This window comes from Pezoporus flaviventris, unplaced genomic scaffold, assembly GCF_033815535.1.
Source record: "Pezoporus flaviventris isolate CSIRO_AGI_PZ_B2104156 unplaced genomic scaffold, CSIRO_AGI_Pfla_v1 ptg000001l, whole genome shotgun sequence".
NCBI lineage: Eukaryota > Metazoa > Chordata > Aves > Psittaciformes > Psittacidae > Pezoporus > Pezoporus flaviventris.
In genome coordinates this window covers 59,440,336-59,468,126 of record NW_026892549.1, presented here as the reverse complement: position 1 = coordinate 59,468,126, position 27,791 = coordinate 59,440,336, and the positions used below count along the sequence as shown (strand labels likewise).

Below are 27,791 nucleotides of genomic sequence, written 5' to 3'. Positions count from 1 at the left end.
AGCTGAGGTTGTCAGAAACCAACGTATGTTTGAACTCACAAAGCTGTGGCCGGAAAAGCCCCCAGGAGAGCAGCATTTCCCAGCACAGCATCCAGCCCCCCAGCACCCAGGCACAGCAAGGCAGGCACTGGGCAGAGCAGGACCCACCAGCTGGAAAGAGCCTGCAGAGGGGACACAGGGACCAATTGCTTCTGCTCCAGCCCTGAACAGGGACCACACCAGTGCTGGGAGGAGAAATAATGAGCTGCAGGCGCTGGGGATGTGTGGGGTGATAAATGGGGTGCTTGGTCACGCAGCCCCAGCACTGACCAACGATACCTCTGCCGCTCATCCGGAGAGCAGGAGCCTGCCCATCCTCTCATCCTTTCCTAAGGAAGCTCAGCAGTGCAGGCAGACACAGGCAGGCACTGGGGTTAGCATTAAGGAAAGAGGGATACTGACCATTGCAGCATCTCTCCAGCTCTGCCATGGCTGTGCTGGACCCCAGCTCTGTACCTTACCTGGGGCAGGCAGATGGCAGTCTAGAAACCTCTGGAATTCCTTGCTGGCCCATGGCAGCCTCCCCTTTGCCAGCTGGCAATGGGCACCTACAGTGCTGTGTGCCCCGAGATGGTGCATGCACAGAGACCCCCTGCCTGCAGCTTCAAGGGGCTGGGAGGGGAAGAACCTGGCCCTGGACATGGGGATGGTCCCCACAGTGGCAGCTGTGGCAGGGATGCCTGTGGGAAGCAGGTGCTCCTTTCCCAAAGGCTGGGAATGGGAATGCTGGCACTGGCGATGCCTGTGCAGTGATGCATCCCACTGGCTGGGTGCCCACTGCCAACTGCTGATGCCCTGACAAAGGAGCCATGTAAATCCAGTAGCACCGGCTGGTGGGGCTCAGCTCCAGTGCACCCCACAAGGCTCCTTCACCCCCTAAGAGCTGACTGGAGGCACATAAACCATCACACACAAGGTATCCAGCTTCACCACCCCAAAAGGGGCTTCACATATTGCTCAAGCTGGGGCTTTTCTCCCCCTGTCACATGCTCCTGCCTCCCCCACAGCAGCACAGCCAGCAGCCAAGGTCTGTGGGTTTGAACCCCCTGGCTGTGCCTCTTCTCAGCATGCTCTGGGGATGCCGGCACACAGCATCCCACATCTGCTCCTGCCCTGCAGCAAGCCCTAGTGGAAGGTGTCCCTGCCCATGGCATGGGTTGGGGCTGGATGAGCTTTAAGGTCCCTTCCAACACAAACCAGGTTGGGGTTCTATGATGCAATGACCTGCACCCCCCCCCTTTCTAAAGACTGTCCCAGTCTGTCTGCAATAGGACAAGCAGACATAGAGCCTCCCAATCCCCCCTACCACACTGCAGCTCACCTGCTGGTCCACATCATTCCCATCACCAGCAGTGAAGGCCTCTAACACAGTCATCCCAGACTGTAAAATAATGGGTTTTGGGTAACATGACCATCAGACCTCATTAGCTGGCACAGTGGCTGGCCAGCATGCTGCTCCTTTCCTGTTCCATATGTTTTGCAGTGCAAAGGAGTCCTTTGACATTCAGTTGAATATATCTAACCCAGCCTGTGGAGCAAAACCACCATGGACTGTAATTGCACCTGCAATAACCAATGACTTCCTATTGGGAAGCCACAAAGAGGACCCAGTCCCCTTCATCCCAGTCCACTCTGCTGTGCACAGCCTGTGCACTTTGTCAGGTGCCAACAAGGGTCCACAATGCCTTCCCCCCCCCCCCCCCCCCCCCCCCCCATGCACAAAGCTCCCTGCAAGCTCCATGTGCTGGGCTGAGCAGCCCATGATTTCCCTGAGCTGTGCCCTTGAAACCAGCTGAGAAGCCAGAGTTTTCCCTGACAAGCCAAGGAATCAGAACTGACATGATTGGAAAAAACAAGCCCCATTCCTCTTGGCAGGGAATTACTTTAGAGATCTCTGGTGTCATCGCCCCAATTCACAATGAGTTTGTATCCAAGCTCTCCTAGTGCCAGACAACATGGGGATTTGACAGAGAAGGTAATTGAAGGAAATGGCTTTGTAACCTAGCTATTGTGCTGGCTAGCTCCAGCTCTCCTGCAGAACAAGGTTCACTTCCTGGCATGGCTGATTCATCATCCTTTATTTGTCCCCAGTGCCTCTTGACTTTCCTCTGCCTGGCAGGGATAACACAGACCCCTCCATCAGAGGTCTGTGGGGCGGTCAGGCTTTGTCCCCATCTGGTGAGCAGCAGCAAGGGGGTGATGAGCCCACAGGTGTCCATGGGGCAGGATGAAGAGCAGGCTTGAACAGTCTGCACACCCCTTGGGCAGCATGCACACCGAGCGGTATGGGCATGGAGGGACAAGGATGGGGGACCTTCAGGTGGGAGAAATCCCACCCAGTGAGTCCCAGGGCCTCCATTCATTCCACATAAATAACCAAGAGCGTGGGAAAACCTGAACTGGAGCAGGGTTTGGAGCAAAGCTCATAACTGCATCCTTAGGGACATCCCAAAGTGGTGCGTACCTCAGAAAGAAAGTATTCTCTGTAGGGATACCGGCCAGACATAGGTCCTCATCCCCAGATCAGGCAGTTTTATCCTCCTTCTGAGAGGGATACCACAGATAGTCTGCACCAAGCAGATGAAAGAATCACCGAAGGAGAAAAGAGCCTGCCCTGGTCCCACCAGGAAAGAGGGAAGGAGAAAAGGGGGGAAAAGTGAGGAGAGGTTCCAAGATGTGCTCTGTGCTGAGCAGCACTTGCATAGAAGTGCTCATGCACACAGATCATCCCACACACCATCTTAGCACTGCTCTAACAACAACAACCATTGCACTGACCTGTGCATCCATTCAGTAACCACTTTGTTTCTGTAACCACCGTTATCTAGGCTGGCTGTGAGCTGCTCTGGATGGATGTCAGATCTAAGCTGCATTTGAGACCTAGGGCAGTGTGAAACCCTAGACCTGCAAGCCCTGCAGATCCCACCAATGCCTGACATCCCCTTTGGGAGCCCTGTTAAAATGAGCTCATGCCCTTCAGAAAGCTCCTCTTTATTTAAATAAACAACCTGGAGGATGGAGCATAGCAGCAGTCGAACATACCGTGGTATCTGAACAGATCTTTCAGCTCCATGACCTGATTCCCTGATGAAGCCAGCACGAGCATGCCGAGTTTATGCAAAGCCAGTAACTTTGTGGAGGAGGAGAGAAGCAGCCCAATTATTATAGCTCATCTACTAGCAAAAAGTATTAGGAGAGTAAACAGCCAGCAACCACATAGGAATGCCTGTGAGATCTCTTACTTGCTGGCATGCAGGTCTCTCATCTGGAATTCATTTATTCATATGCACAATTGATGCCATTAAGCTACAGAGGTGGTTGGGGAAGGACATATTCAAAAGATGCCTCGAGTTATTGAAGGGGCCAGTCTCCAATGCCAGTGGCCCCTCTGGAAACAATGAAACTGAACCATCAGGCCAGTGTTGCAGAAGAAGAAGAAACGACATTTTCAGCAGCACCACCTAAAAATCATCGAACCACAGAATGACTCACAGACTGATATGGCTCCCATCACCCTGAAAAGCAGGATACTTCTTCCTCCTGTCTGCAAATTCATTCATGTTATCAGAAATAGGCCACAAGTCACAAAGGTCCAAATTCATCCTTGGGATCAATGAAGATGAGCTGGCTACATGGTGTCTGCTTCTGCAGCTGGTAATTGCCCATCACACCCAGCATTACCACTGAACAGCTTATGTGGGATGAATCCTGGGGGTCTCTAATCCTCCTAGGGGAAAGGCTGCACAGAAGAATGGTATATTTACTCTGTGGGTTATATTCTGCATCCCATTTTGCAGATTCCCTCAGGAAGCTTTCCCAGCAGAAAGGATGGCCTACATCTTGTTTAATTACATCCAGTAACTTAAACTGCTGGAGAAACCCTCTTCAGCTATAATCATTTGGAGCTCTGAAGAAATCCCATAGCCGGGTGGAAAATGTCTGTATATATGATCTGTATATTCCCCTTAAGTGCTGTCCTTTATGCCTGCAATGATGCGTACACAGGTATGGACAGTCGTTCTCTTACCTTATCCTGAACGTGGGTCCTACAGGCTCAGAAAAGCAGATGTTTTGCTTACCTCTGTTTTGGGGTGTAAGTGGGAGCTCTGGCAGGAAAGCAGATGCCTCCCAGGAGCTCTGCATCACTCTCCATCATGACAGGCAGCTCCAGGGATAGGCTTAAGCTCAGCACCACTCTATGGGAAGGGACCACACATATTCAGGTTGCAGGGGTAGGGGGGAAAGCACATGAAGATTATGGAAGTCTCAGGGCAAGTAAATTACTGTTAATTGTGAGATATTTGATTGCAAGGAGCACAGATGGCCAGCCATCTGGTTTTGATTATAAAATTAAACAAGATTAACCCAAACAGGATTTCCTCAGCATTCTTCCTTGACTGACTCACAAATACATCTTTAACACCTATGCTACAGATACAGCACAATCAGAAGCTCTTCCTGCCTTTTCTAATCAATTTGGGCTTAATACTCTGCTGAGCAATGCCCTTGTACATAAAAGATTTCCAGTAGGACTGAAAAGGAGCAGGGGATGGATTCATTAAGAGATGAGAGAACTCAGAAAGCTCAAACAGAAGTAAAGTAACCTCAGCAGAACACCTTTTACTCTGCTACACCACCAAACTCAGGTTAGAAGGGCACAAGACTATGGGCAGGAAAGGATGCTGCCGAGCGCAATGGCGGTTGGGTACCAACCTCTCCTTCCCACATCAGTACCCAGTCAGTGCTGTGATGGAAAAGGGATAGAACAGCAAAAGCTGGGGAGAGTGGCCAGAGGCCCCATCCTCTGTCCATCTTCTATAAGACCCTCAGAACTCCACTCATCCTTCTCCCCATCTTGGTTTCCTCTATGACCATCCCTATGACTAATTCACTCCACCTACCCTATGAGGCACTGTGGGCAGCTCAGCACAGAAACTCATCCCACCAAAGCAAAGCGCAGGACAAACAGATGTCAGCATCCTCCTGGCTGGCAAGGACGGGCACACATCCTGGTTTAAATGCACAGCTCAGGTGCTATGTACGCAGCATCACATCACTGCTCAAAACATCTCTCTTACTACAGCCTAACTACAGTGTAACTACAGTCTTGCTAGAGTGGCCATCTACTAGATGATCTTAAGGTCCTTTCCAACCCAAACCATTCTATGATTCTACAGTGCCTCTACAAGCTCAGCATTTTCTTTGCCTATAAACTTCAGACATCTCCTGCTTGCCCCAGCATCCTCTCCATCACATTTCTCCTGCCTGTGTCCCAGGAGGGCAGGGCAGCATGCAGCAGCTCTTTTTTGCTTGTATGATTAGTGACTTTGAGGCATTTTGCAGGTTTCAGCCACTCTTTGCTTCAAGATACATCAATTCTGAGATCAAACCCTGCAGGAATCAGCTCTGACCCATTCTGCCTGGTGAGTTGGGCTTGCAGGATCCACTAATCCATCCAGTTCCCAGCCCTCAGCTACCAAACCTGCTCTGGGAGTCAACTGCCTCTCACGCTCTGCCTGGAAGCTGGGCTGAGGCCAAGAAGGCATTTCCAAGCCCACCCAGTTACCCTATGCACACGTACGGTATGGAATTGAATTTAAAAGCCCCTGTCCCTCTGCAAGCTTTTCTCATGCAGATTACACACGTCTTTGTTCAAAGCAAATTGGTTGTGAATGGAACATAAAGGGTGTTGCAGGGAGATGTTCCTTTGCATCGCTCTGCAGTGTAAATCCTCAGGACCTGCTGCATCCAGAAACTGTCAGTAGGACCCTGCTCACCCCTCCTATCTTATCATGTACAGGCAGACAACCCGTTGGGAGAGTTCATTGCCCATCAGCCACCAACAGGCCAGGGCTCTCGCTCATGTAAACATGGGTTTTACTTTAGCTTTGAGTAGCTTCACTTTTAGGGCTACCCCACACAGAAAAATGCCATCATCCTCTTGGGGACAGCAGCTCCCTGCACCCCAGGCTGTTTGCCCACCCCATCACTGCTATTGGAGGCTGGGAAACCTGGTCCATGATTCCAGCCAGCACCCACTCGCAGGGTGCCAGGGAACTTGGCTTCTCAAGGGGATATTCCCACAGCCCCTTCAGTATCCTCTCTGAATGCAAAAGGAGGGAAGTGTGGCTGCACCTTGCCAGGCTGCTCACCTGTAAGCCAGAGACAAGCTTCCTGCGTCTGGACTCAGCTCTGGCCAAATACAGCAGATCTGGAAATACAGTGTGACTACCCCCCCAGTCATCTCTGACCTTGCATTTGACTGATTCCTAGTCATTCTGCATGCAAGGATGCCCGTGTGATGCAGGATCGCTGCAGTCTCTCCTGAACAACAGTTTGACACACTCTGCAATACTGATCCTCTGCAGGACCAGTGAAAATGAACCCAAAAGGTGGATGCCGACAGAGCTGATTTCACCTGCCGACACTGATGGGAAAGGGGGGACAGAGGAACCATCCTTTCCTTCCTAAGCTGCAAGTCCCCTTGGTAAGAAAAAGCAAGGTTCCTGCATAGGCAGATTCATGGAATTAACTGAAAAGCTTTAATACGCCTTCTTTTTATTCTTTTCCCTTCGCCTTTCCCGCAAGAGAGAGCCAGGTTTACTTCAACATGGACCAAATTACTTGAGTTTCCACAGCCTCATTCTCAGCAGTGATTGTTTCACTCTGAGCTGGTGTTTGTCCAGAAGAACACAGTCCAAGGCAAAAACCTCGGCTGGAAAACTCCAATCCAAACAGGCAAAAGCATGCACAACTGAGAAGGGCACCTACCGTAAGGAGGAGCAAGGAATTCCTATATAAGCACTGCTATATCACACACTTGCAAAGCATAGCTTAAAAACCCCCCAGTTTTCACATAAACAGATGCTCTGACAAAAGCCCTGTGCAAAATGTTTCCTTTGCCAAGAGAGTAAAAGGAAACCCATTTTAGCTGAAGAATCAGCTTTTAAAGGCATAGTAAATGAGGTATAAAACTGAATTCAGAGCATTTCCACTACTTTCTCGTCTTTCCAGCATCCTCTGGGCTGGACTCTCACTGACAATCCCTCTTCCACAGCCAGCTGGGGAACTGCCCCAGGAAGTGGAAGCACACAATAAATACATAAATTAATAGAAGCAGTTGAAAACAAAGAAATCACGAAGTTTTTAAAGCTGATTTCTCCATGCTGGGTACTCCTTGAGCTAACCAGATGCTGCCAAATGCCTGGCACTAGAGAAAAACCTATCATTTTACCCCATGATATATTACTAACACATATTAGACTTTGCACAGAAACACCAGGCTGCTGTTGCAGGGGAGGGGGAAGAGGGGGAAGTAAGTGCACTGCACCATAGAACAGAAGAGACTTCAGATAGCTGTGGTATTATCTCAGGAGTTTCAGTCTGTCAGATGGGGATTGGAGGGGGAATTGCCTGGGGAATGCACTTCCAGGGACACTTTCTACCAGGAGAAGAGTCCCCCACATCTTTGTAAGCAACTGATTAATGGAGTAGGGATGGGAAGCCCCTATTTGAGCAGAGATCATCTCCCATGGGCTTTCAGGCAGAGGCACATCAGATTTGGACTCTACCAGATCCCAGGCTGCTGCCAATAACAGGCACGTAACTCTTGCAACATGTCACAGTGTTTGATAGCAAGGGGACCACGATGCATGTCTTTTATCATCTGGCTCTACGTGATACACTGATACCACTGGAAAAGCCAGCACTGAATTACCTGGGGAACAGCAGATATGCTTTTAGCCTGAAGGATGGCCTGTCTGGTCTTTCCCAAATCTATCAGCTAACCTAACAGGAGATACTACTTCCTATGAACGTCACCTCGTCATGGGAGCGCCGCAGGCAGCAAGACTGTCAGTGCATAAGGGAGGGAGCTGGCTGGAAGCACACACTGCTCTTGCTCCTGCGGTGGTACAGCTACAGAACAGCTTTTACAAAGCATCAGCACTTGCACATGGTTGTGAAGGGGCCCAGAGAAACGACTCTCAACAGGCAGGGATCTGCAATGAGAAGGGAATGGACAAGTAGAGAACTTGGTGCTCACTTCCAGCCCTGCTGTTGGGATTTCAGGTGCCAGATCCTGCAGAGCTGTGGCTGCAGCACCAGAGATAGGGCAGTGTCCTGCTCCTGGCTGCAAGGCAGAGATAAGGCCCCTGGGACTGATGGAAATGCAGGGCACAACTAAGCCCAGGGTCTGCAGGAGGAGTGAAGAAGAGCACATAAGGCAGAGGAAGAGCACAGTCAAATCAGTCGAGCAAAGCACCTCAGGGAAGTTTCATCTATGCACAAATACAGGGCTGCTTACCAAGCAGATGCTACAGCTGAAAATGAAGTGATTTTGCACTTTGCACCAATGTGGGCTGCTTGGTTCTCCCAAACCAACTCTCATCTTCACCCCTGGCAACTGAACAAGAGCAACCAAACAGAGAGGTTGTGCACTATGAAAAAGCTTGAACAAGACCTCAGCTGACTCAAAACCAGAACTGAACCTGTTTCTGGTTAAGATGGAGCCTTAACTTACATCATAGAGAAGCAAAGGGCAAAAAACCCTCCTTACCTGTGAAGCACAGCTCCTGGAAACAGTCAGCACCTTTGCTCTGCCCCCACCAGTTGTCTCCAGCCACCTTCTCCTACAAGGCCTGGGAGGACGGGTTACCTCAGAGCCTTGTTTTGAACCCATCTCCTGTGCTGTCTGCCTCCAATGTGTAACTTCAGCCATCGCTGGAAGGGGGAAAGGTGAGAGCCCAGGCAGTATTTCTGGTGCTGGATGTTGCCATGTTCTCCATCCCCAGGACTGGCTCCATATGGCTTGTCAGCCACAAGAACAGGAGCACCAGCTGTAACTTAGAAGTGGGCATCCCTTGACAGAGATGATGAGCCATTGACATAAGGGACCTCCCATTATGTGCTGGAATAACATTCAACACATGGACGCAGATCAGAAGATGCACGGCCAAAGAGAAAACCCCGTCAAGCCAGAGCTGCTTCCCAGCCAGTGCTAAATCATCACCAAAACTCGACTCAATCCTAAGCATTTGTTTCCTTTTATATTCTGCGTGACAACAATGCACCTTTGGGGCTAAACCATCTCCAAAGGCATCCTTGCGTGCATATGCTTTCCTTGCATTCAATGCAGACAGCTCAAATGGGAAACAGCCTTCCTTTCCCCCAGACACTTCCCAGGTCCAACACACACGGCAGGCGACAAGCTGCTGGTCGTGCAGAGCAGGGAGCAAGCAAGCAAGCAAGAAGCCTCATATGAAGAAATCCAGGCCAAACAGTGTCTGGGACTTTCTCACTGCATAAAAGAGGTCACCATTAAGAGCAATGGCAAACCATGGGAAGAAGGCTACGTGTACAGAAGCACTCACACACCCGTGCAAGTAAATCCCATTTACTTCCACTGAACTACCTGGACAAGACTTTCCAGCCACCTAAAGCAGTATAACCCATGATGCTGATGGACAGTGGAAGTTTATTCCTGGAGATGCTCTTAACCCTTATAAAAACAGCAGCCAGGGTGGAATCCAGTTTGAGGAATGGGATTCAGCTCTACAAGAGCAAATCCCCTTAGCACAGTGTGAGACTTCTGCCAGCACACAACTTCAGAGGAGACGCAGACCTGGACCTGTCTGGGGTCTGGTTTTTGTTCTTTATTAACCATTTTCATGGGCCTCTTCACTTGTGGATTCCAACCTGACTGGAAGCAGCGGAGGCTGGAAACCTCACAAAGCTTTCCAAGCGTGAAACCTGCTCCCTGGAGCAGCCTGGATGCCCTTCAGGTTTGCATCCAGGCTTCCAGGGGCTGAGCCAAATAGTCACCCCTCTCAGATGCTCAGGATGTTCCCCTGTCAGAGTTCTCAACCTGGAATACAGGCTGGAAAACAGGATCGGGAGATCACCCGGTGCAAAGGACTGATGGGAATCACAGGCACAGACAAGGTGGTGCCCAGAGAACAGCTCATTGCAGCCAGCAGTGCTTTTCCCACTAAACCCCCATTTTCCACCCTTTCCTAGGGATCTCCTTGGCTCCATCGCTCTCATCCCATAATTAGGTTGGGCACACAATGCCTCGCGCTCACCTCCACACACAGACACAACTCTCAGGCAAGGTTTAAAAGCCTCAAGCAATGCCAAACTCAAACGTGGCAGGGACATGCAAAGCAAAGCTGCCTCTCAGCCAAGAGAGCTGGAGCGTGCATGGGGAAGAGTTTCCCTCTCTTTCTTTCTGCTGCTTTATTCTCCAGACTCACAATGAGGGCTGTTCTCTCCTGAAAGGGGGAATCCAGCACACCCCAGCTTTGTATTGATTCACTGCAAAGCAAAGGCACAGATCCTCCTCCATTAAAGCAGCCACCTCCGGCCTATGATGAACTGACGGAGCTGAACCAAGGGGAAGCAGTGGCTGGTGGCTCTCAGAGGCTTGAGAATCAGCGTTTCCAACTGACTGCCTCCCTCACCCCTCTGAGCCCCCCAGCCATCGCCACCTCATTCACCAGCCCAGGTGGGATGGGAAGTGGGAAGAAAAACTCCCCCTCCATCACCACTCTCCTTTACAGAGCTGCCATCCACCTCCCACCAAAGCAGCATTGAAACCCAAGCCAGCCATTGGAACTGTTAACTGGGTTGAGACAAAAGCTCTGGACCACATCCTCAAGGGCTCAGCATCCTCCATGCAGCACTGAATTCCCATACGTTTCATCCTGCATTGCTTTCAGAGTGAGGCCATGGAGAAAAGGAGAGGCAGGAAGGAGCATGGCCGTGCTGCAGAGGGCTCACAGGCTGCTCTGTGAGGCCATGTTCTGCATCCAGGTGGTGTGGTCTCAGATCTATTACCAGACCTTGAGGAAAGGAAGCAAAAATGATTACAATGACCCCCAGAGGGGGTTGATACCGCTGTCACAGACAGTCTTGAGCTGGGCAAATCCACTGTGTCCCTGGTCATTGCTCAGGACATGGAGTGACAGCCAGTTTGCAATAGGGCACTGGAGGAAGGGAGATGCCAGCTCCCTGGTCAGAAGACAGAGATCCGACTTTCCTTCCTTCTCATACCTGCTCTTTGGAGACAGCATCCCACATACCTATACCAAAGCAGAGCCTGTTGGGGACAGCCCAGGGGATGCCATAGTCCCAGTCTATGGGACTGGGACCATGAACACCAATGCTGGGATCAGCTGGGCTCCCCCACCTTATCCACCTTCAGCAGGGCTGAGACATGCACTCCATGCATCAGGCATTGCCCTCCAGCTGTGTTTGCACTGCCCAGCTCAATGGCTTCACTCTCCTGGACTCCTGCAACACAAGCCATAAATAATGAGGATCTTCAAGTGTTGTGTGCCCATTGAACTGAGACCCACAGAGCTGATGGGAGCAGATCCTCACAAGCTGGCAGTGATGGGGCTGTAACCTTGAGAGGGGTACCTTCATCAGGGCCTGTAGCAACAGGATAAGGGGCTTGGAAAAGGATGAGCTTTAAGGTCCCTTCAACACAAAACATTCCATGATTCTATGAGACGCAGATAGACCCACCCTAATGCACGATGACTGTGACTTTGGCTTATTGTGCATCCTGATTCCCTGCTGCCGAAGCCATAAATGTGCCTGTAGGTGGCCCAGAAACACTGACTTATTAAAAAGAGGAAGAAGGAGGAGGGGGAGGAGGGAATGAATGCAGCTCTGTCAGGCTTCTACAGAATTGTTACGTTTTGGTGCTTGTTTTCCAAAGATTAATGTTTTTCTGCATGTGTCATTCTCTTTTCATGCATTTTTGAGACCCTGGAGCTTAGAAACTCAAACCCCTGTCAGTCACATCAACCCCCCTGCACAAAACATAGCTGCCACTGGAGTGGGTTAAATAAACCACAACAAACCAACACCAAACAGAATGCACTTTTCCATCAAGCTGTGACTGGGTCACTCTGCTCAATGCGAGCGAGACAATGCTCAGAGAAAGCAAGAAACAGATGAGAGTTTTCATACTCATGGCTGGAACTAAATGGATTAAGGTCATTTCCTCGGTAGGTTTGAAACCTTCTGCAACAATTTTATGCAAAGAAAAGGAAAAGTGTCCATTCCTTCCCAAAAAATAAGGGAAAAGTCACTGCTGCAAAAACATTAAATCTGCTTGGGTAACTCAGAATGTATGTTGGCAAGGCAACCCATCTCAGCTTGAACAGTAAACCTGCTATGTCAGAGGCTCTGCAACATATGAAAGAGGCTTGGGTTTCAATATATCATGCCGAATTTACTTCTTTTCAGCCTTTCATGGCAAAGCATTTGATGTCTGTCCTTTCACTGCTGCAATCGATAGGGTGACCTTACTTAAAAGTTGCCCGACCTTTGCTGTTGTCAGTATTGTTCTGCTAAAATGTAATCTAACTCTTTTTCTTTAGTCTGGAAATAGCACTGTACAGACAGCAAACATGACGAGGGCTTGGTGTTCCCCCCAACAAAACCTAGAGGCAAAAACATCCATCATCAGAGCTGGCTTAGAACCAGGTGATGTCAAGAAGGCTACAACGCGCAGCAGCCCAGGCCCTCTGCTGAACTGGCCCTGTTGAGTTGCACTGATTTCATACTTCACACTGGCACCAGGCCCACCGGCATGTGCAGAGGGTCTGGTTGGTTTCCCAGCACTTTCATAGCATCCCAGACTGGGTTGGCTTAAAGTGACCTTAAAGCTCATCCAGTTCCAATCCCCTACCACGGGCAGGGACACCTTCCACTAGAGCAGGGTGCTCCAAGCCCCTGTGTCCAACCTGGCCTTGAACACTGCCAGGGATGGGGCAGCCACAGCTTCTCTGGGCACCCTGTGCCAGCGCCTCAGCACCCTCACAGGAAGAGCTTCTGCCTAAGAGCTCATCTCAGTCTCCCCTGTTCTGGCAGGTTAAAGACAGTGCTGAAGAGCACCCAACTCACTATTTTAGCCATAGGATTGGGTGGTATCCCTGGACTCACAGCATCACTGGACATTGCTATCTCTTTGGTACTATGAAGCTGTAACATTTCCAGGCTAGAGCTTTAGCTTAGACCTTGCAAGTATTCCACATAAACCCAGGAAACCAAACAGATCAAGAATTACATGAAAAAGATGTGGATTGTTTTCAAGCAGCAACTACCAAAATGGAAGGAGACAGATTTGTCTCATGACAGTAGGTGTCAGAAGAGTCAGGCACACGCTATAGGGTTACAGCTGGATTATCCATCACAGGATATTTATGAGCCTGGCTTGAACCATATGATAACCCTGTAATGCAACTCACTGTTATTATGTGTTCTGTTGCTGTTATGGCTGTGTTTGTTTGCATTAGTGATGCTGATGCGCACGTCTGCACTCACACCCATACATTTGCACAGGATTATGGCTACAATTCCTGATCCTACTTATAGAAAGCCCTGTAAATCCCAGATAGCTCCCTTTAAATCCGCAGCATTATCCTACTGCAAATCAGGGCAGATTCTGGCTCAGATGCTCTTCACTACACTCCGTTATGGAGCAGGGAGGCTAAAAGCAATAACCTGGACTCGGTACACACCAGTTCCCCCCAAACCCCATCGCACTTCATCGTGCACTGCTCAGCCCCATACCTCATCATGGGGGCTGAGCCCCACTTGTCGAAGTACCAGCTGAACTCTTCTGATGAAGAAACTCTCTGAAGCAGTTTAAGAGCTGGCTTTGACAGCGCAGCCATGGCCACGTGCTTAAATATTGCTCACAGCTGAGTTATTTCTTGCTTCTTTGGAACTTGAAATGACTTTTCTGCTCAGTGAACTCATGAAAGGGTAGTATCTAAAGTCAGCAGCACTGAAACGATGGATTAAGAAGCAGGCCAGTTAGGCGTTCCCTACAATACATTATGTAGATGGTTGCCAGAGGAACTGATTTAAAGTCACTGTGCTACACCTCAATGTCGTTTATGGCTCATAAAAGGAACTCTGTCTTTAAGTAACAGTAAAGCAGGACTATGCTTTCTATATATAAGAAATAAAATCAAATCCTTTCTCCCCGAGCAGATGTATTTGTATTTGCTCAGTGCCTGCCCCTGAGCTATGTAGAGTCTGACAGCCCTGGGATGCTTTCAGCCATAATACACAAAGGTTAAGCACAAGGACTTGCTCCAGCATGCATTATGTTTGATTTTTACTGATCTTAACATAGTAAATTTAACCCCACTGTGAAGGCAAGACCTGTCCCCCCTCCACATGCACCTGCAGTTGTCAGAGGAACAATGGAGATCTCTGGGTACAGACAGCCACAGGACCCATCAGTCCTGCCCCAAAGCCACAGCCCTGCAGCAGCAAGAAGCAGAGACTCTTCATCTCCAGGGTTGGGACATGTGGCCAGGCAAGGTGGCAGCAGCCACCTCATCACATCAGTCACTGCAAGTCACAGTCACACCCACCTGAAGATGTGTTTTCACTCTCCTGTTATCTGCTGATAAATTCCCTCAGCTCAGACCCCAAGGCATCCAAATCCACTTCTCTGGTCTCTGCCCATTTACACACTTCTCATAGAGTCACCTCGGGGCCACTCACCTCCACACAAGTAGTGCTGAATCCCAGGGAAGGCCTCGTGCAACCCCTCCCAAGCCCCAGTGCTGGTTCTGCTTACTCCAACCTCCAAACCAGGTACAGCATCCCATGAATACAGCTCTCTGCCTGAGACACAACCTGAAATGATACAGTTACACTGCTATAAACTGAGCAACACCCTGCAGGCACACAGGAGTGGGATAAAGAGCTGTACCCAGCACCTTCAGTGAGGATACACATAAGGGTGCTTGGGCATGTAAAGCAATGCCCAGCTAAATCAGGAACATTGATTTCTCAGGATTAACACACCATCTCCAGTGTTAACTATCAGCACGAGGGAGCACTTTTCTTTCCTTGCAGTTGAGCAGTACCTTAAGAAAGGCTTACGGGAAGCTCAAAATCCCCTTCTCCTCGAAGCAGTGGCACAAAAGGCTATAGCTATGTAGCTATGTGGTGACAGTTACGCTGGCAGCCTTCTTTGCAACTGGCTCCTCTGTTTGGGTGTGGACCAGTGATATTTTAGAAGCGCAAGGACAGGACGGTAGACTTTGCAGTGTTGCCAAATGTCTCTATAGCATCACCTCCGAGGTGAGAAATGCTGCATGGAGAAAGAAACAAAATACAGTCATTACAAAACTGTTTAGCTCTTCGGATCTCGGGGGGATGCGGCTGTGCTTTGATTTAACAGGAATTTAAGCACAGCCTTCACAGCAATGCAGTTAGCACGGTGTTAGAGTTGCAAAACACACACCAGCAACAGCAAGTCAGTGGTGGCTGTGAGACACCAATGCTTTAACATCAGTTACCTTGTCCTGAGATGAGGATGACCACGATTCAAGTGTTTGGTGGCTTAAAGATCTCCTTTGTGCCTCCGGCAGCAGCTGAATTTGGCCCCACACTTTGACAGTATGGTGCTGCAAATTCAATGCAAATTATAACAAAGAGAGGAAGAGATAAAAAGGGATTTAATGGTGTCAGGACTGCTAACCCCAAATTCCATCACAAGCAAAACCCACAGAACCTGGATTAGTCCAAACATCCACTCCATCTGCATACTTGCATATTTTCCTTCCACGTGTTTATCTCTAAGCTACAAGCACAGCCTTTCATCACTCCCAACAGCTTTCACCTTATAAATCCATCACCTTCCGCAACAGCGCAGCTGCTCCTCCCACCCCTTCCCCTCTCCGCACGCACCAGTGCTGCCTCACATTCCTCCTTCAAGGGCTCCTGCCCACTGTCAACAAACACGAGGAGAGCATAGCCTGACCTGTTTGCTCCTGCACCAGACAAAGGAGAGGAGGTGGCCTGGGGATTTTGACAGAAAGGACAGCAAATCAAACCACTTGTGGGCACAGACTGGGTTGGTTTTTTTCCAGATCTTTATTTTACAAAAATAACTTACAAATAGAGACAACTCTCAGAAGTCAGCTCATTCATTCTGTGCATAAGAATAGAGCTTGGTGAAGGACGGGCGTAGGAGTTAACAACTCTTACAATACTGTTAATTTTAACATGATGGCAACTATATTACACTACATACATTTCATGCTCCAGAAATGTGGGTATCACCACCCCACAAAGCTATGGTCAGCAAAGTGTGTCAGCCAAGGAGGATGCGCCTAAGAGCATCATTTCCATGCTGCTATTCATCGGCATCCTCTTCCCTACAACAGCTGAAACCAAATGGCAATCTAACGCTCAGATTACAGCACTCTGGATACACTCATCAGCAATACACCTCAAATACATGATAAAAATATATTTAACTTTCAAATACAATTGTATAAGGTACACCAAGAGCCAGAAAATAAAGTCTTGAGCTTTTAAATACAACACACTATATATATATAACATATACAAGGAGACAAGAGGGAATCTACATGTGGAAGGAAAAGCTTATGCTGAAAAAATCATGTTATCTATGGTACACAATGGCTTTGTCTGCTAGAAAGTCACCCCCATTTGCATAGCATTGTTGAGAAGTCCAGACCAGGCTAGGAGAAAAGGCTTAATTTTGGTACCACTTCAATTCTTGCACTTGATTCTACTCTTAAATTACAGTTTGCTATTTCTCTTCTGTAGGCTGGAATTCATGCCCCGTTCATAACATGTACAAGGAAAGCTGGGTAAAAACCCCACACAAACAAACAACACACACAAAACCATCACGCAAAGAACAAAGGTCAGAGAGTCAAAGAGGTGTCTTTAGGGGGTTGCAGTCATTTGGCATTTTGCTCAAGAGCAGAGTATTCTGCTTCTGACACCCTGGAAGCATCAATAAGTTTAGTGAGACCAGTTTTGGCAGAGTACTTGAAAATAAAGGCTTTCATGAGCTCGTATCTGTAGTTGCGGTTAATGAAGCTGTAGAGGATGGGGTTGACGCAGCAATGCACTAGAGAGAAACACTGAGTGATGTGAAGAGTGGCATATAAGAAGTTCTCCATCTGACAACTGAAAGGTATGAAATGAAGGCTGTAAAAGATGTCAAGCAGGACAGCTATATGGTAGGGCAGCCAGCAGACGAGGAACACGACAACGTAAGAGAAAATGATCTTCCCATTGCTCTTCCTCTCTTGGTCACTGGAGGCGGAGATGGTCTTCGCAAGGAGGAAATAGAAGAGAGCGATAATGGGAAAAGGTATGAGAAAGCCCAGCACGACCGAAATGAGCTCCATGCCAATCAACCACTCTTTGAAGCTCTCCTCTGGATAGACGGGACGACAATAGGTTTCATTGTTGGAATAGACTGTCTTGAGATAATAGGTGTCTGGCAGAGACACAGAAAAGGCAAGGAGCCACACTAAGATGCAGATACAGCGACGGATTATCTTCTTCTTGCGACTGCTGGAATTGGTGAAATAGGCAACCGAGAGGTAGCGGTCCACACTCATGCACGCCAGGAAGAAGATGCTGCCAAACAAGTTGATGGAAAATATAAGGTGAGTTATCTTGCACATGATTTCTCCCATGTTCCACTGGTTATGCTGGATGAGGGAGACAACCCACACTGGAAGGGTGATGACAACACACAGATCAGCAATAGCTAAGTTGAAGATGTAGAGGTGGGTTTCATAGCCAGTCATTTTGGCTTGGAGGTTGACCCACACCACAACCGAGTTGGCCACCAGCCCTGTGACGAAGATGAAAATATAGAAGAAGGACAGGGTGTATAGCAGGGCGCTCTTGTTGAGCGTGCCGGGGCATGTTGTCGCATCGACTGTGATGCAGTCGCCATTGTTGCACGTCCAGTTGATCTCTGTCAAGTTGGCTGTTTCCAGAAAATCAAGGATGGAAGTCAAGTCAAGTGCGCTCATGTTTGCTCAATTCGGAGTCCAAGGGACCTACAGGCAAAATAGGATAAAAAGAGGGGAGACTGAGATGAGCTCTTAGGCACAAGCTCTTCCCTGTGAGGGTGCTGAGGTGCTGGCACAGGATGCCCAGAGAAGCTATGGCTGCGCCGAGAAGCTATGGCTGCCCCATCCCTGCCTGTGGCAGGGGGCTGGAATTACATGAGCTTAAGGTCCTTTCGAACCCAACCCAGTCTGGGATACTATGAAATGACCTAAATTAACAAAGGTATTTCTGCTGCCATCTTCACAACGCAAAGCAGGACACAGCATTTTAGTACTACGCTTATAAAGCCCTTTCCATGAAAGGGATATATGGAATAAAACACCCAATCCAGACACAGCAAAACTCCTCTGGCCGACAAGAGGAATAGCACTGGCTTTTTGTGTGTTTTTTTCCTTGCATGCAGCTCACATCTGACATCATCAGGTTAGCTATCATCCCCGGGTGGGAAATCTGCAGAGCACACCATGGCCAAATAAATGTCAGGCGACTAAATCTGTCTTCTCTAGCATAAATGATGATCCTATCGCTTTCAGCAGGGGAATCTTTAAGCCACTTTATCTGCACTCCCTCAAGCATAGTAGAATTGATCTGGCTGATACACGGTACTGTAAAACATTTACCACAAGCTCTGGTCAGCATCTTGTCAAGCCCAGCTCCAGCTGCACTAAGCAGAAATGGGGAAATGAGGGGCTTTGTACCCTTGCCCAGTTTTAAATTTAAACCCTGCTCCATCCTTCCCCCTTCAATTGGATTCCCTATTACACAGCATTCCCTGCCGCTAATGGTATCACGTAGCTTGAGAGAAAGAAAGAAAGAAGTCAGAACTTGACCACTGGGCTTAAGTTTTCTCTTTAGGAGAGCGCTTTGATTTACAGAGGACTCCTCCATCACAGCTGGCTCCACAACAACTGTTTCCTCCCCACCCTTTTGCTTTCCTACATTGACTTTTTCTGCCTCTGGACTGCCTTCTTCTATCGGCAGGCAGCGGACACAGTAAGGGTTCTCATTACTTTCCTTGCCAGCAGCAGAAAGGCCCCAGCAGACCCACGTGGCTCATGCAAAACCTGAGGCCAGGCTGCTAATTACCACTGTGCTTTAGGGGCTGAGGATAAACGCTGCTCCCTCACTGGCACCCTCCCACCCCACAACAGTACCACCCACAGCAGCAGCCTTGGCCTGTGACCCCCACACTTCAGCTCTGCACCCATAGGCTCCAGCACACCAAAATAAAGATGGAGAGGGGTGTTTCCAAGGGATGGACCCCATCTCATTCCCCATGGCTTCACTGGAGCCAGAGCAGTATGTCAGCCAGCCCACCCAGAGTCTCCACCATGCACACTTCTAGCATCCTCAGCCGTGACTACCTTGTTCTTACCCATGCCAACAGCCCCGACAGGGAGAGGTACCTCCTGATGTTGGCCAAGCCCTAGGGGCAAGGCCAGCATGAGCTCACGGCCAGAGAGAGCAACAGGGTGGTAAACCCCTACAGCCACCTGTACCTCTGAACATCCTCAACCCCACCATAAGACAGCTCGGTAGGGCTTACAGACCCCAGAGGAAAGAGCTCTGAGCACCGTCTTTTAGCCCCTGCTCCCAAAAGAAGGGACATGGGTTGGCACAGCACCTCTCCCTTCTCCATCTGCATAATTGGCTCTTCCCAAACCTCCCTCTCTCCCCACCTGCCAGAGATACAGACTACGGAAGAGAAGGGAGATAAAGGGGGAGATTACCAGGAAGGACTCAAGGCACTATTGTTCCAGTGGAGAGGAAGCTGGTGGCACTAACAATGAGGGAAGCCCTGCATGCATCCAGGAGAGATCAAATCTCTTCACAAACAGGGCCCAAACTGGCCCTCTGAGGAGATCTAGCCTATCACTTCAAACCTATTCAGCCTTTCAGGCTTTCATCCAGCTGGCCTGCTGAAAGATGGCGTTGAGATTCAAATCAAATTAAGCATGGGTTTTGCTGAAACGCTGGCTAAAGAGGGAGCTCAGACAGTGGCAGCTTTCTGTCCTGGGATAGACGATCCCCATCTTCAGGAAAGCAGAGAGTGATTTAACCCATTTCTATGCAGGGCAGAAGAGCTGCAGAGGGGAGAGAGATGGGTCTTCTGCCAGACCTCATCCAGGGTCTCATCACTACCACTGTGTCCCAAGTGCAAACGCTTCTGAAGGCCTCTCAAGTGTGGGGAGAATCAGCAGGATCCCAGAGCTGCCGTATCTCAAAACCCCACAGCAACCAGACAAAACTCCTTAAAAGCCACAACAATCCCAGCCCACAGCATGAGCCACCGTCTCCTGCTGGCATCTGTGGACAGCGAAGTGAACAGAGCAGCAGGAACATCAGGCTATCCCCACAAAACCTCACTGAAGTAGCACAGGTGGGGCTGGGCATCTTCTGTGGTCCAGCAAGAGGAGTAGGCTCTTTTCACATTTCAAGACCCCAGCTTAAGCCACCCTCCAGGACAGCTGTGACCACTCACGACAAAGCCTCCAGCACATCCCCTAATGGAGAAGAAACTCAGACCTGGCTGTGGGGTGCTAACAGAGAGGCACCAAGGGCGATCAGGGAGGCAGCAGGAAGCCCCTGAAGCTGGGGCTCACACCAACACCAGCCTAGGACAGCAGCTAGCAGAGGGCATCACATCCCAGGCGCTCACTCTGGGCATCTCATGGAGCAGAACACAATGACCAGCCCAAATCTCTGCCTGCCTCTGCTCCAAGTACAGGTCTGCTGCACGCACGTGCATCCCCTCTGCCCTAGCCGGCTGCATGCCTGTGCGCTTCCGCATCCCCAGCGCGGCAATAAAACCTGAACCCGATACGGCCTCCCAGGCTCAAAGCCCTGCTGGCCAGGACAGCGCTATTCCCAGATTACAGTGCTCCGAGGACAGGCTCCCCATAGTCTGGGATTAGCTGCTGTAACATGAACTCCGATTCCCACTCAAATTAGCTGGGAGCGAGCAGGGAACCACCAGACAAACTCAACACAGCCTCCCCGTGCTCCTAAAAGAATACCTTCAGCGCACTCTGCAGACAGCACAGCATCCTCAACACTTGGGAAGGCAGCTGGAACTGCTTTCTGTGGCCACTGCACTGCAAAGCCCTTGCCAGGCCATCACCCCTTCACCTGGCAGGTACATGTGCTGTGGCCAGTCCCTTAGTTCACTGGAGTTACGGCATGAAGGGAAGGCAACGTACCCAAAATCCTGCTCCAGACACCCAGAGATGTCCCTGGAGCCGATGCAGCCTGCAGGACTGCAACTTCCCCATCCCTGGGCTGTGAAGGAGTAAACAGGCACGAGCATCCCTGCCTGGGAGGGCAGCCTCACACCGCGAGGCAGCATTCAAGCTCTTGACACTTTTGGGAACTTCTCAGCACCCCAGAGCATCCTGCAGCCCGGTCCTGCCTCAGGCAAACTGGGCTTTGCCCTTCTGAAGAGAAGCAAACTGAGCTATGCCAGGAAAAGCCAGGACGGCTGCCCAGGGTGTCACCTACACACCTTCACCCTTCCCGTGCCAAAGGACCAGCCTGGATCTCCAACACAGGAAAGTGAGCAGCGTGTCCTGCCAGGACATCTGGCTGCTGCAGAACACTCATGCTTTCACGCGGCTTTGCAAGGCTGAGCCCGGCACATTCACGCTCCCTTCCGCAGTTCCGAGTTGAAGAAAAGAAACCCAGATCGAGGTAAACAAGTGTCCCACACAGCTCCGGATCGCACCGGGAAAGGCGCACAGAGCGAGCCGCACCGGGTGCCGGTGCGCGGCAGCGACCCCGCGGTCTCCATCCCCCCCGCACACCGCTGGCGAGGTGCGGCACCCGCTAACCCGCCCCGGGGACACCGAGTGCGTGCGGGAACAGCGAGCTCCCCGCCCCGACCCCAAACCATGATCCCGAGAGAGGGCTCCGCGGGGCCACCGAAAGCCGGGGCCGAGGGAGCGAAGGTTCGGATCCCGCTCCCTGCGCAGCGCGGGAATGGGGGGGATGCGGGAATGGGGGGGGGGGATGCGGGAATGGGGGGGGGGATGCGGGAATGGGGGGGGGGATGCGGGAATGGGGGGGGGGATGCGGGAATGGGGGGGGATGCGGAAATGGGGGCACCCGGGCGCTCACGGCCGCGCTCTTACCCTACTCAGCCCAGACACAGCCACTGCCGGAGCTACTGCCGCCCGCCGCGGCCGCGGCCCCTTATAGCAGCGGCACGGAACCGCCTCCCGGGGGCGGCACTGGCAGCGGCCCCGCCCGAGCCAGCCCCGAGGGGAGGATCGGGGGCCCCGCGGCACACCGGGAGGGAGAAGGGGTGGGTGGCTCGCTGGGGGGCTCCGGTAACAGCGGAGAGAGCGGGATGCGGGGTACAGGGCATTAGGCCCCCGCGGGAAGGAGAGAGGGAATGGGAGCAGGACCGGGGGGGGGGGGGGGGAGGGAAGGGAGGAGGAAAAAGTGGGTGGAAGAGAGAGGGGAAAGGGAGGAAGGAATGTAAAGCAAGTTTCTAGTTGTTTTCTGGATTATTTTTCCCTATTAAAAAAAACAGGGAAATAGAATATTGAGAAGCTTGACTATTCTCTGATGTAAAATACTCTATGTTCTATGGAATATGGAATATTGAGAACCCAAAGCAAGGGGAGGCAGGGAATTCTCAGCTCTACTCCCTCACACGCAGGGCAAGAAAAATGAATGCCAAGAAAAAGTGGCAGGAAGCCAGAACCTTGCTAACTAAACCTGAAAATCATAGAATCAATCACAGACTGGTTTGGACTGGGAGGGACCTTAAAGATCAGTCAGGTCCAACCCCCTGCCATGGGCAGGGAAAATCCATTTCTTCACACTCCTCCTCAGCACAAGAAAAGCAGCTGATTAAATTAGCCCTGGAGGGGAAGGGGTAGGTTTGCATTTTGCTTCAGCAGGGTCAGCCTGTCTGTCTGTCCCAGGGAAGATGCTAGGATTAGATGACAATCTACCTGCCAACACAACAGCCACACCATACAACTTACTGAAGGCTGACAAGGGCACTGACAGCTGGGCTGACATATGGCTCTGAAAGCACAATCAGCTTCAGCATTGTTGCCAGCAAAGGGAAGATTCAACTGCAGGTATTACTCCTCTTGCAGCACCAAGCATACACTGAAGCCTCTTCATCACCAGGATATGGGCTGCCACTGGCTCAAAGTGCCACCCTGCAGCAGGACTGCAAGAGGCCACCAAGCAGGCCATCTGGACCACTCCATCCGCTACCATCCTCACAGCACTGCAGAGGAGAAGGACAGAGCAATGAGTCTCTTGCCATCCCATGGATAGAGGGGATGTAAAGTACCTTGTGTCCCGCTCCCCCTAGATGAGGTCCTCCAAACTTCACAGCTGACAGTGAGCAAAGCATTCCGGTATCTGCCTAAATTCCAAGTGCTCACCCAAGTCTGTGGACATTGGTGGAATTAAAGCATGATGAGTTCAGGCAATGACAGGATTAGGGTAAAAAATAAGCATGTACTGAAGCACGGGGCTAAATCAGGCTCTGAAAATCCTAGGGAAAAACACATATCCAGCAGAACTCCCAAATCCCTTAGCCAAACAGGTCAGCAGAGTGGGCTTTCCCTACCTGGTGTGCCAGAAACTAACATCAAGCAGTATGATTCGTTTCAAAGCTCTCCAAAACCACCGGCCAGGACCTGCAAACAGAAAGCTGCTATAGCTGTCTAGGAGGCACAAGCAACCTCCTCCCCCCCTGCATTCGTTGAGAGTAGAGCCCTCGCTCCCATTTCCAGGTTCCTCCCTCCAGCCATCTTTTTATTGGGAGCAAGTTCCTAACGCAGGAGACAGAGCCCATTCCCTTTCCATTATGAAAGCCAGATTTTGCTCCATGTTCAGGCATGAAAAGCCCACGTGATGTGAAACTACATCCCTAAAACACAGCAAGCAGAGCTGGACACTCCAGGTAAGATCAGCAGAGGGCTGAGATGCTACCTGCTACCTGCCTGTTGGTATCTGCTGCCAGTCCAAGCAGGTGTCTCAAGAGACAGGAGCTCAGATAGTCCTGTGACCAGACATCCTTGTAGATGCAGCTGTGCAGGCAAGCAATCCATCGCTCATTCAAATGAGACAGGCTGAGAGAGCTGGGCTGGTTCAGCCTGGAGAAGAGAAGGCTCCTTAAGGGGAGACCTTAGAGCACCTCCAGTGCCTAAAGGGATACAGGAAACCTGGAGAGGGGCTTTGGACAAGGGCCTGTAGGGACAGGACAAGGGGAATGGCTTTAACCTGCCAGAACAGGGGAGACTGAGATGAGCTCTTAGGCAGAAGTTCTTCCCTGTGAGGGTGCTGAGGCGCTGGCACAGGGTGCCCAGAGAAGCTGTGGCTGCCCCATCCCTGGCAGTGTTCAAGGCCAGGTTGGATGGGGTTGGAACTGGATGAGATTTAAAGACCCTTCCAACCCAATCCATTCCATGATTCAGGAAAGGAGGAAAGCAAAGCTCTGCAGCTCTTCACCCCACTATGGAGGAGTCTGTGGCAACACAGCAGGGAGGGACTGGTCTCCTTCATGGGGCCCTGCATGAGGTCAAGACTCCACCATGCTCAGCACTGCAGATAAACACACCTAAGGCTGAGGTCTGACCCACAGAGATAGGTATAGCAGGATGAGCAGGCACAGGGTGTTGGGCACTGAAAAGCTTTGACTGCTTATTATTTGTATTTGTACATTAACTGCCTGAGTACAGTAATGTATAATTCTTTCTCCAAAAGCATAATTTTCTACTAAAGGGGGCAGAGAGGGAAGGGAGAGAGAAAAAGTGGGAATTTATCGGGGACCACGCAGCCTTTCCCAGCTGGCACTGGGAACATGGGCTGGAAGCATCCTCATTTTCTCTCCAGGTTTCCCTTTGCAAGTGGGAAGCAGATGGAAGCTAACACCCAGCCCTGCCTGTTTAAGCCAACAAATCCAACAATTAAACAAGTTGGCAGCTTCAAGTGCTAAGGAAGATCTGGGGTGGGGGATAAGAGATACAAAGGCAATGAGGCAAAGTGCGTATGTGTGTTGGGTGTGGAGCATTGGAACAGCACAGCGGGAATCAAAGAGAGACACAGGGAAACACTTCCCTGTTGCGTACAAGAGGATCTGCCTGCAGCAAGAGCAAGGTGGGAGCAGCAGCACCAAGCGGGTGTCCAAAAGCAGCAGCCTGATGCACAGGCAGAGAACAACACACTGCAAACACCCACATGGAGAAGAGAGAGCCAGAGCGAGCCCTGGAGGAAATCAGGCTGTGATCCATGAAGTTCATGAAGGTAAAAAAAAGCTTCCTGCAGTCCTGGGAGCCAGCGCCAAAGGGCTGCTGGATGAAAACGCAGTACTCATTTCCTCCCTCTTCCAAGACAGCCAGTTCTCTGTCCTCTCCCGGTCACGTTCCTCGCTGCATTGGTTGGGTGATGGATGGAGGAAGAAGCTACCAGCCTACCAAAAGGAATAAATAGATGACTACATGAGGAGTCACCTCTGAGATCGGAGGCAGAAAGGAAGCCAGCAGTGATTTCCAGAGGCAGCCGTTGCAGCACTGCCCAGCCTCACTTCCCCTACCAACAGCAAACAATCGAGTCATTGAGCGCCAAAGCATGCCTACAGCAGTCTCAGCAACCCCCGGCAGCCCTCAGGAAAGGCACAGGGCTGCTCTCCTGTCCTGCTCCGTCCTCTCCTGTTTGGAAGAGACACAAGATGAGGACACCAAAGGAAGAGAGCAAGGAGAAGTGCTCTGCTGCAAAGAGGCACTATTTGTGCTTGCAGCAGCACAGGATAGGCACTCACAGGCAGCTCCAAGGAAACCAGTGTCCTCCTCTGCCTCTGGGCTCAAGTGCACACTAAAGCCAGGTCATGGGGACACCCCCAAGTCCTTGTCCTCAGGCTGCTCCATCCATTATCCCCCATCCTCTGTTTGTGCTTGGGATTGCCCCAACCCAGGTGTTACCACAAATTACCCTAGAGCAGGGCTCCCACCTCCCCCAGCTTTGCCTAAAGCACTAAACCAAGCAACAAAAGAGAAATCACAGCCCAGGACTTCCCTTTCCCCTCCACACCACTCCACTTGTTGGTTTAAAGGTTCATGAGAATTGTTGGTGAGGGTTTCTTTGCAGAAAGCCCCTTGGGAGCTGGTTCCCACTTCTGCTGTAGCTCCAAAGCTGTATTTTAAACTTCACCACCACTACAATGAGGACCAAATTTAAGAGGAATATTTTAGAGAAGGAAAGCTGAGCTCCTTAGGATGCCACAGGCCCCCAGCACTTGCGGTTTGAAGCACCACGCATTGGAGCCTTTTAAAGAGGTGATTGGTGTTTTCCAGGCACTGTCCAGCCCAGGGACACTGTGTCAGCATTCACCTCTTGACAAGTGATGCTGAACAGCGCTGTTGCAGAGAGACAACGCAAAGCACGCAACACTTCATGTGGGTCTCCATGAACGGGGCCACCCAGGATTTTAACTATTCTTTGTCTTCTCCCCCCTCCAAAGATGCAGCAGAAGAGGTTAACACACAGCAGGGAACCTTCTGTCAACCCCAGTGAGCTTCCCAAAAGCCAAGCAACAGTACAGCAAGCATCCCTGCAGGATCTGATAAAGAAAGGGCTGGCAAACTTACTATTTTCAAGGTATGAGAGCTTTTGGGACAAATCATTTGGTGGTGTAATTAGGAATATTACTCGTGTAGCTACTAATTATCGCAGATGGTTTTCTCCTTCACAGTTCATTTCCACCTTACTCTTCCACTAAATGAAGGTGTTACCTATGAATGTTATTTGCAGCTTCATAAGCTACTGACATAGTATTATTGCCATTTATTTGAGAGCATGCTGAAGCGCGACCACAAGGAAGATAAATCAGGACCCTGAGCCAGAAATCCTGCCTGGAGCAGCCAGGCAGCAGGGGAGATTGTTCAGAGGCACTGATTTTTACATAAAAGCTATTCATAAACTACTCCTCTCCTGCACAGTGCTGCCTCAAATGAGCAAGGTGACATTAACATGGGTAGGTTCTGACAGAAGTCATGCTATGGAAAGCTGAACTCCAACCCTGCATCAGCAGCAAGGCTTACAAGTGGTATGCCAGGGACAGAGAGGGAAGAATGGAGTTTGAATTAGGATGATGGGATCCCCCCCTACGTTCACTTGCTTCCATGTGAAAGAGTCCTGCTAGGTGTAAAACAACTAAATACGACATGCCAGTAAGGAATAAAAAAATTAATTAAATCATAAATCTTTTGGAAGGGGAATCTACTGGGGAGATTATATTCGTTTTACATGAACATACGGATTTAACAGTGGCATATCATATTGTTCTCTGTGGAGGAAAAAGACATATTGTGTTAAAGTATGATACTTAGAGCAGTCCTTTAGGAAGGAAAGCAAATATAACCTTGGCAAGGAACACTGACTGCACGAGCACCAAGTAAGGGACATTAAAAGCAGGGCCCAAGTCCCAGCTGCCGAAAGTCCGCATAGCTTGACTGGAGCTGTTGGAGCTAAGCCCAAGATGGGAGCTGAGAACGAAGGTCACCTCCATTTAGCTACACCTCCTTGAAAATGTTAAGTAAATGAACACAAAGGGTAATTTTCACTAGGCCTGTTGTGAACAGCCACTGTTTGCCCACCAGCAAACACTGACAGATGTGAGAAGAAAAAGACATCACAGTTGCATTCAGTTTGATGGTTACTGGTTGGGAACTAAGCAACCATCTCCTTCTGTATTGTCTCTGCCTCAGCAGTGGAAATTGCTGAGCTCTCCTGGCTCTCAGTGCAGCCGATACTCAGGATTTAGGTAGAACCAGACACCCAGCTGCAAAATACGGGCTCACCACAGCCCTTCTTTGGTTGCTGCTGAATCTAGGCTCCCT

The 27,791-nt window shown here is 50.3% G+C and overlaps 1 protein-coding gene and 1 long non-coding RNA gene across 5 annotated transcripts in view; both read right to left on the bottom strand.

Annotated features, from left to right (window-relative positions):
• Positions 1-11,466: 11,466 nt before the first annotated feature.
• LOC133272827 (uncharacterized) lies at positions 11,467-15,728 on the bottom strand. 2 transcript variants are annotated; one of them, XR_009744580.1, is made up of 3 exons: positions 15,378-15,728; positions 14,575-15,169; positions 11,467-13,843 (listed from the first exon to the last, which is right to left on the bottom strand). It is a non-coding gene; the product is annotated as an uncharacterized LOC133272827 (long non-coding RNA). The 2 variants fall into 2 exon arrangements; XR_009744579.1 differs by lacking the exon at positions 11,467-13,843 and having other exon boundaries at positions 14,333-14,709; positions 14,943-15,169.
• Positions 15,729-15,935: 207 nt separating this feature from the next.
• Positions 15,936-27,791, bottom strand: part of ACKR3 (atypical chemokine receptor 3) — a 30,706-nt gene continuing 18,850 nt past the window's right edge. The window contains exons 1-2 of one of the 3 annotated variants that reach the window (XM_061460366.1): positions 21,431-21,590; positions 15,936-17,915 (exon numbers count right to left, since the gene is read on the bottom strand). In XM_061460366.1, coding sequence (XP_061316350.1) covers positions 16,794-17,888 — 1,095 coding nt within the window. In that variant the 5' untranslated portion in view covers positions 17,889-17,915; positions 21,431-21,590 and the 3' untranslated portion in view covers positions 15,936-16,793. Of the gene's footprint in view, positions 17,916-18,250; positions 18,674-21,430; positions 21,591-27,791 lie in introns of those variants that run through there. The other 2 variants (XM_061460347.1, XM_061460355.1) reach the window with 2 other exon arrangements.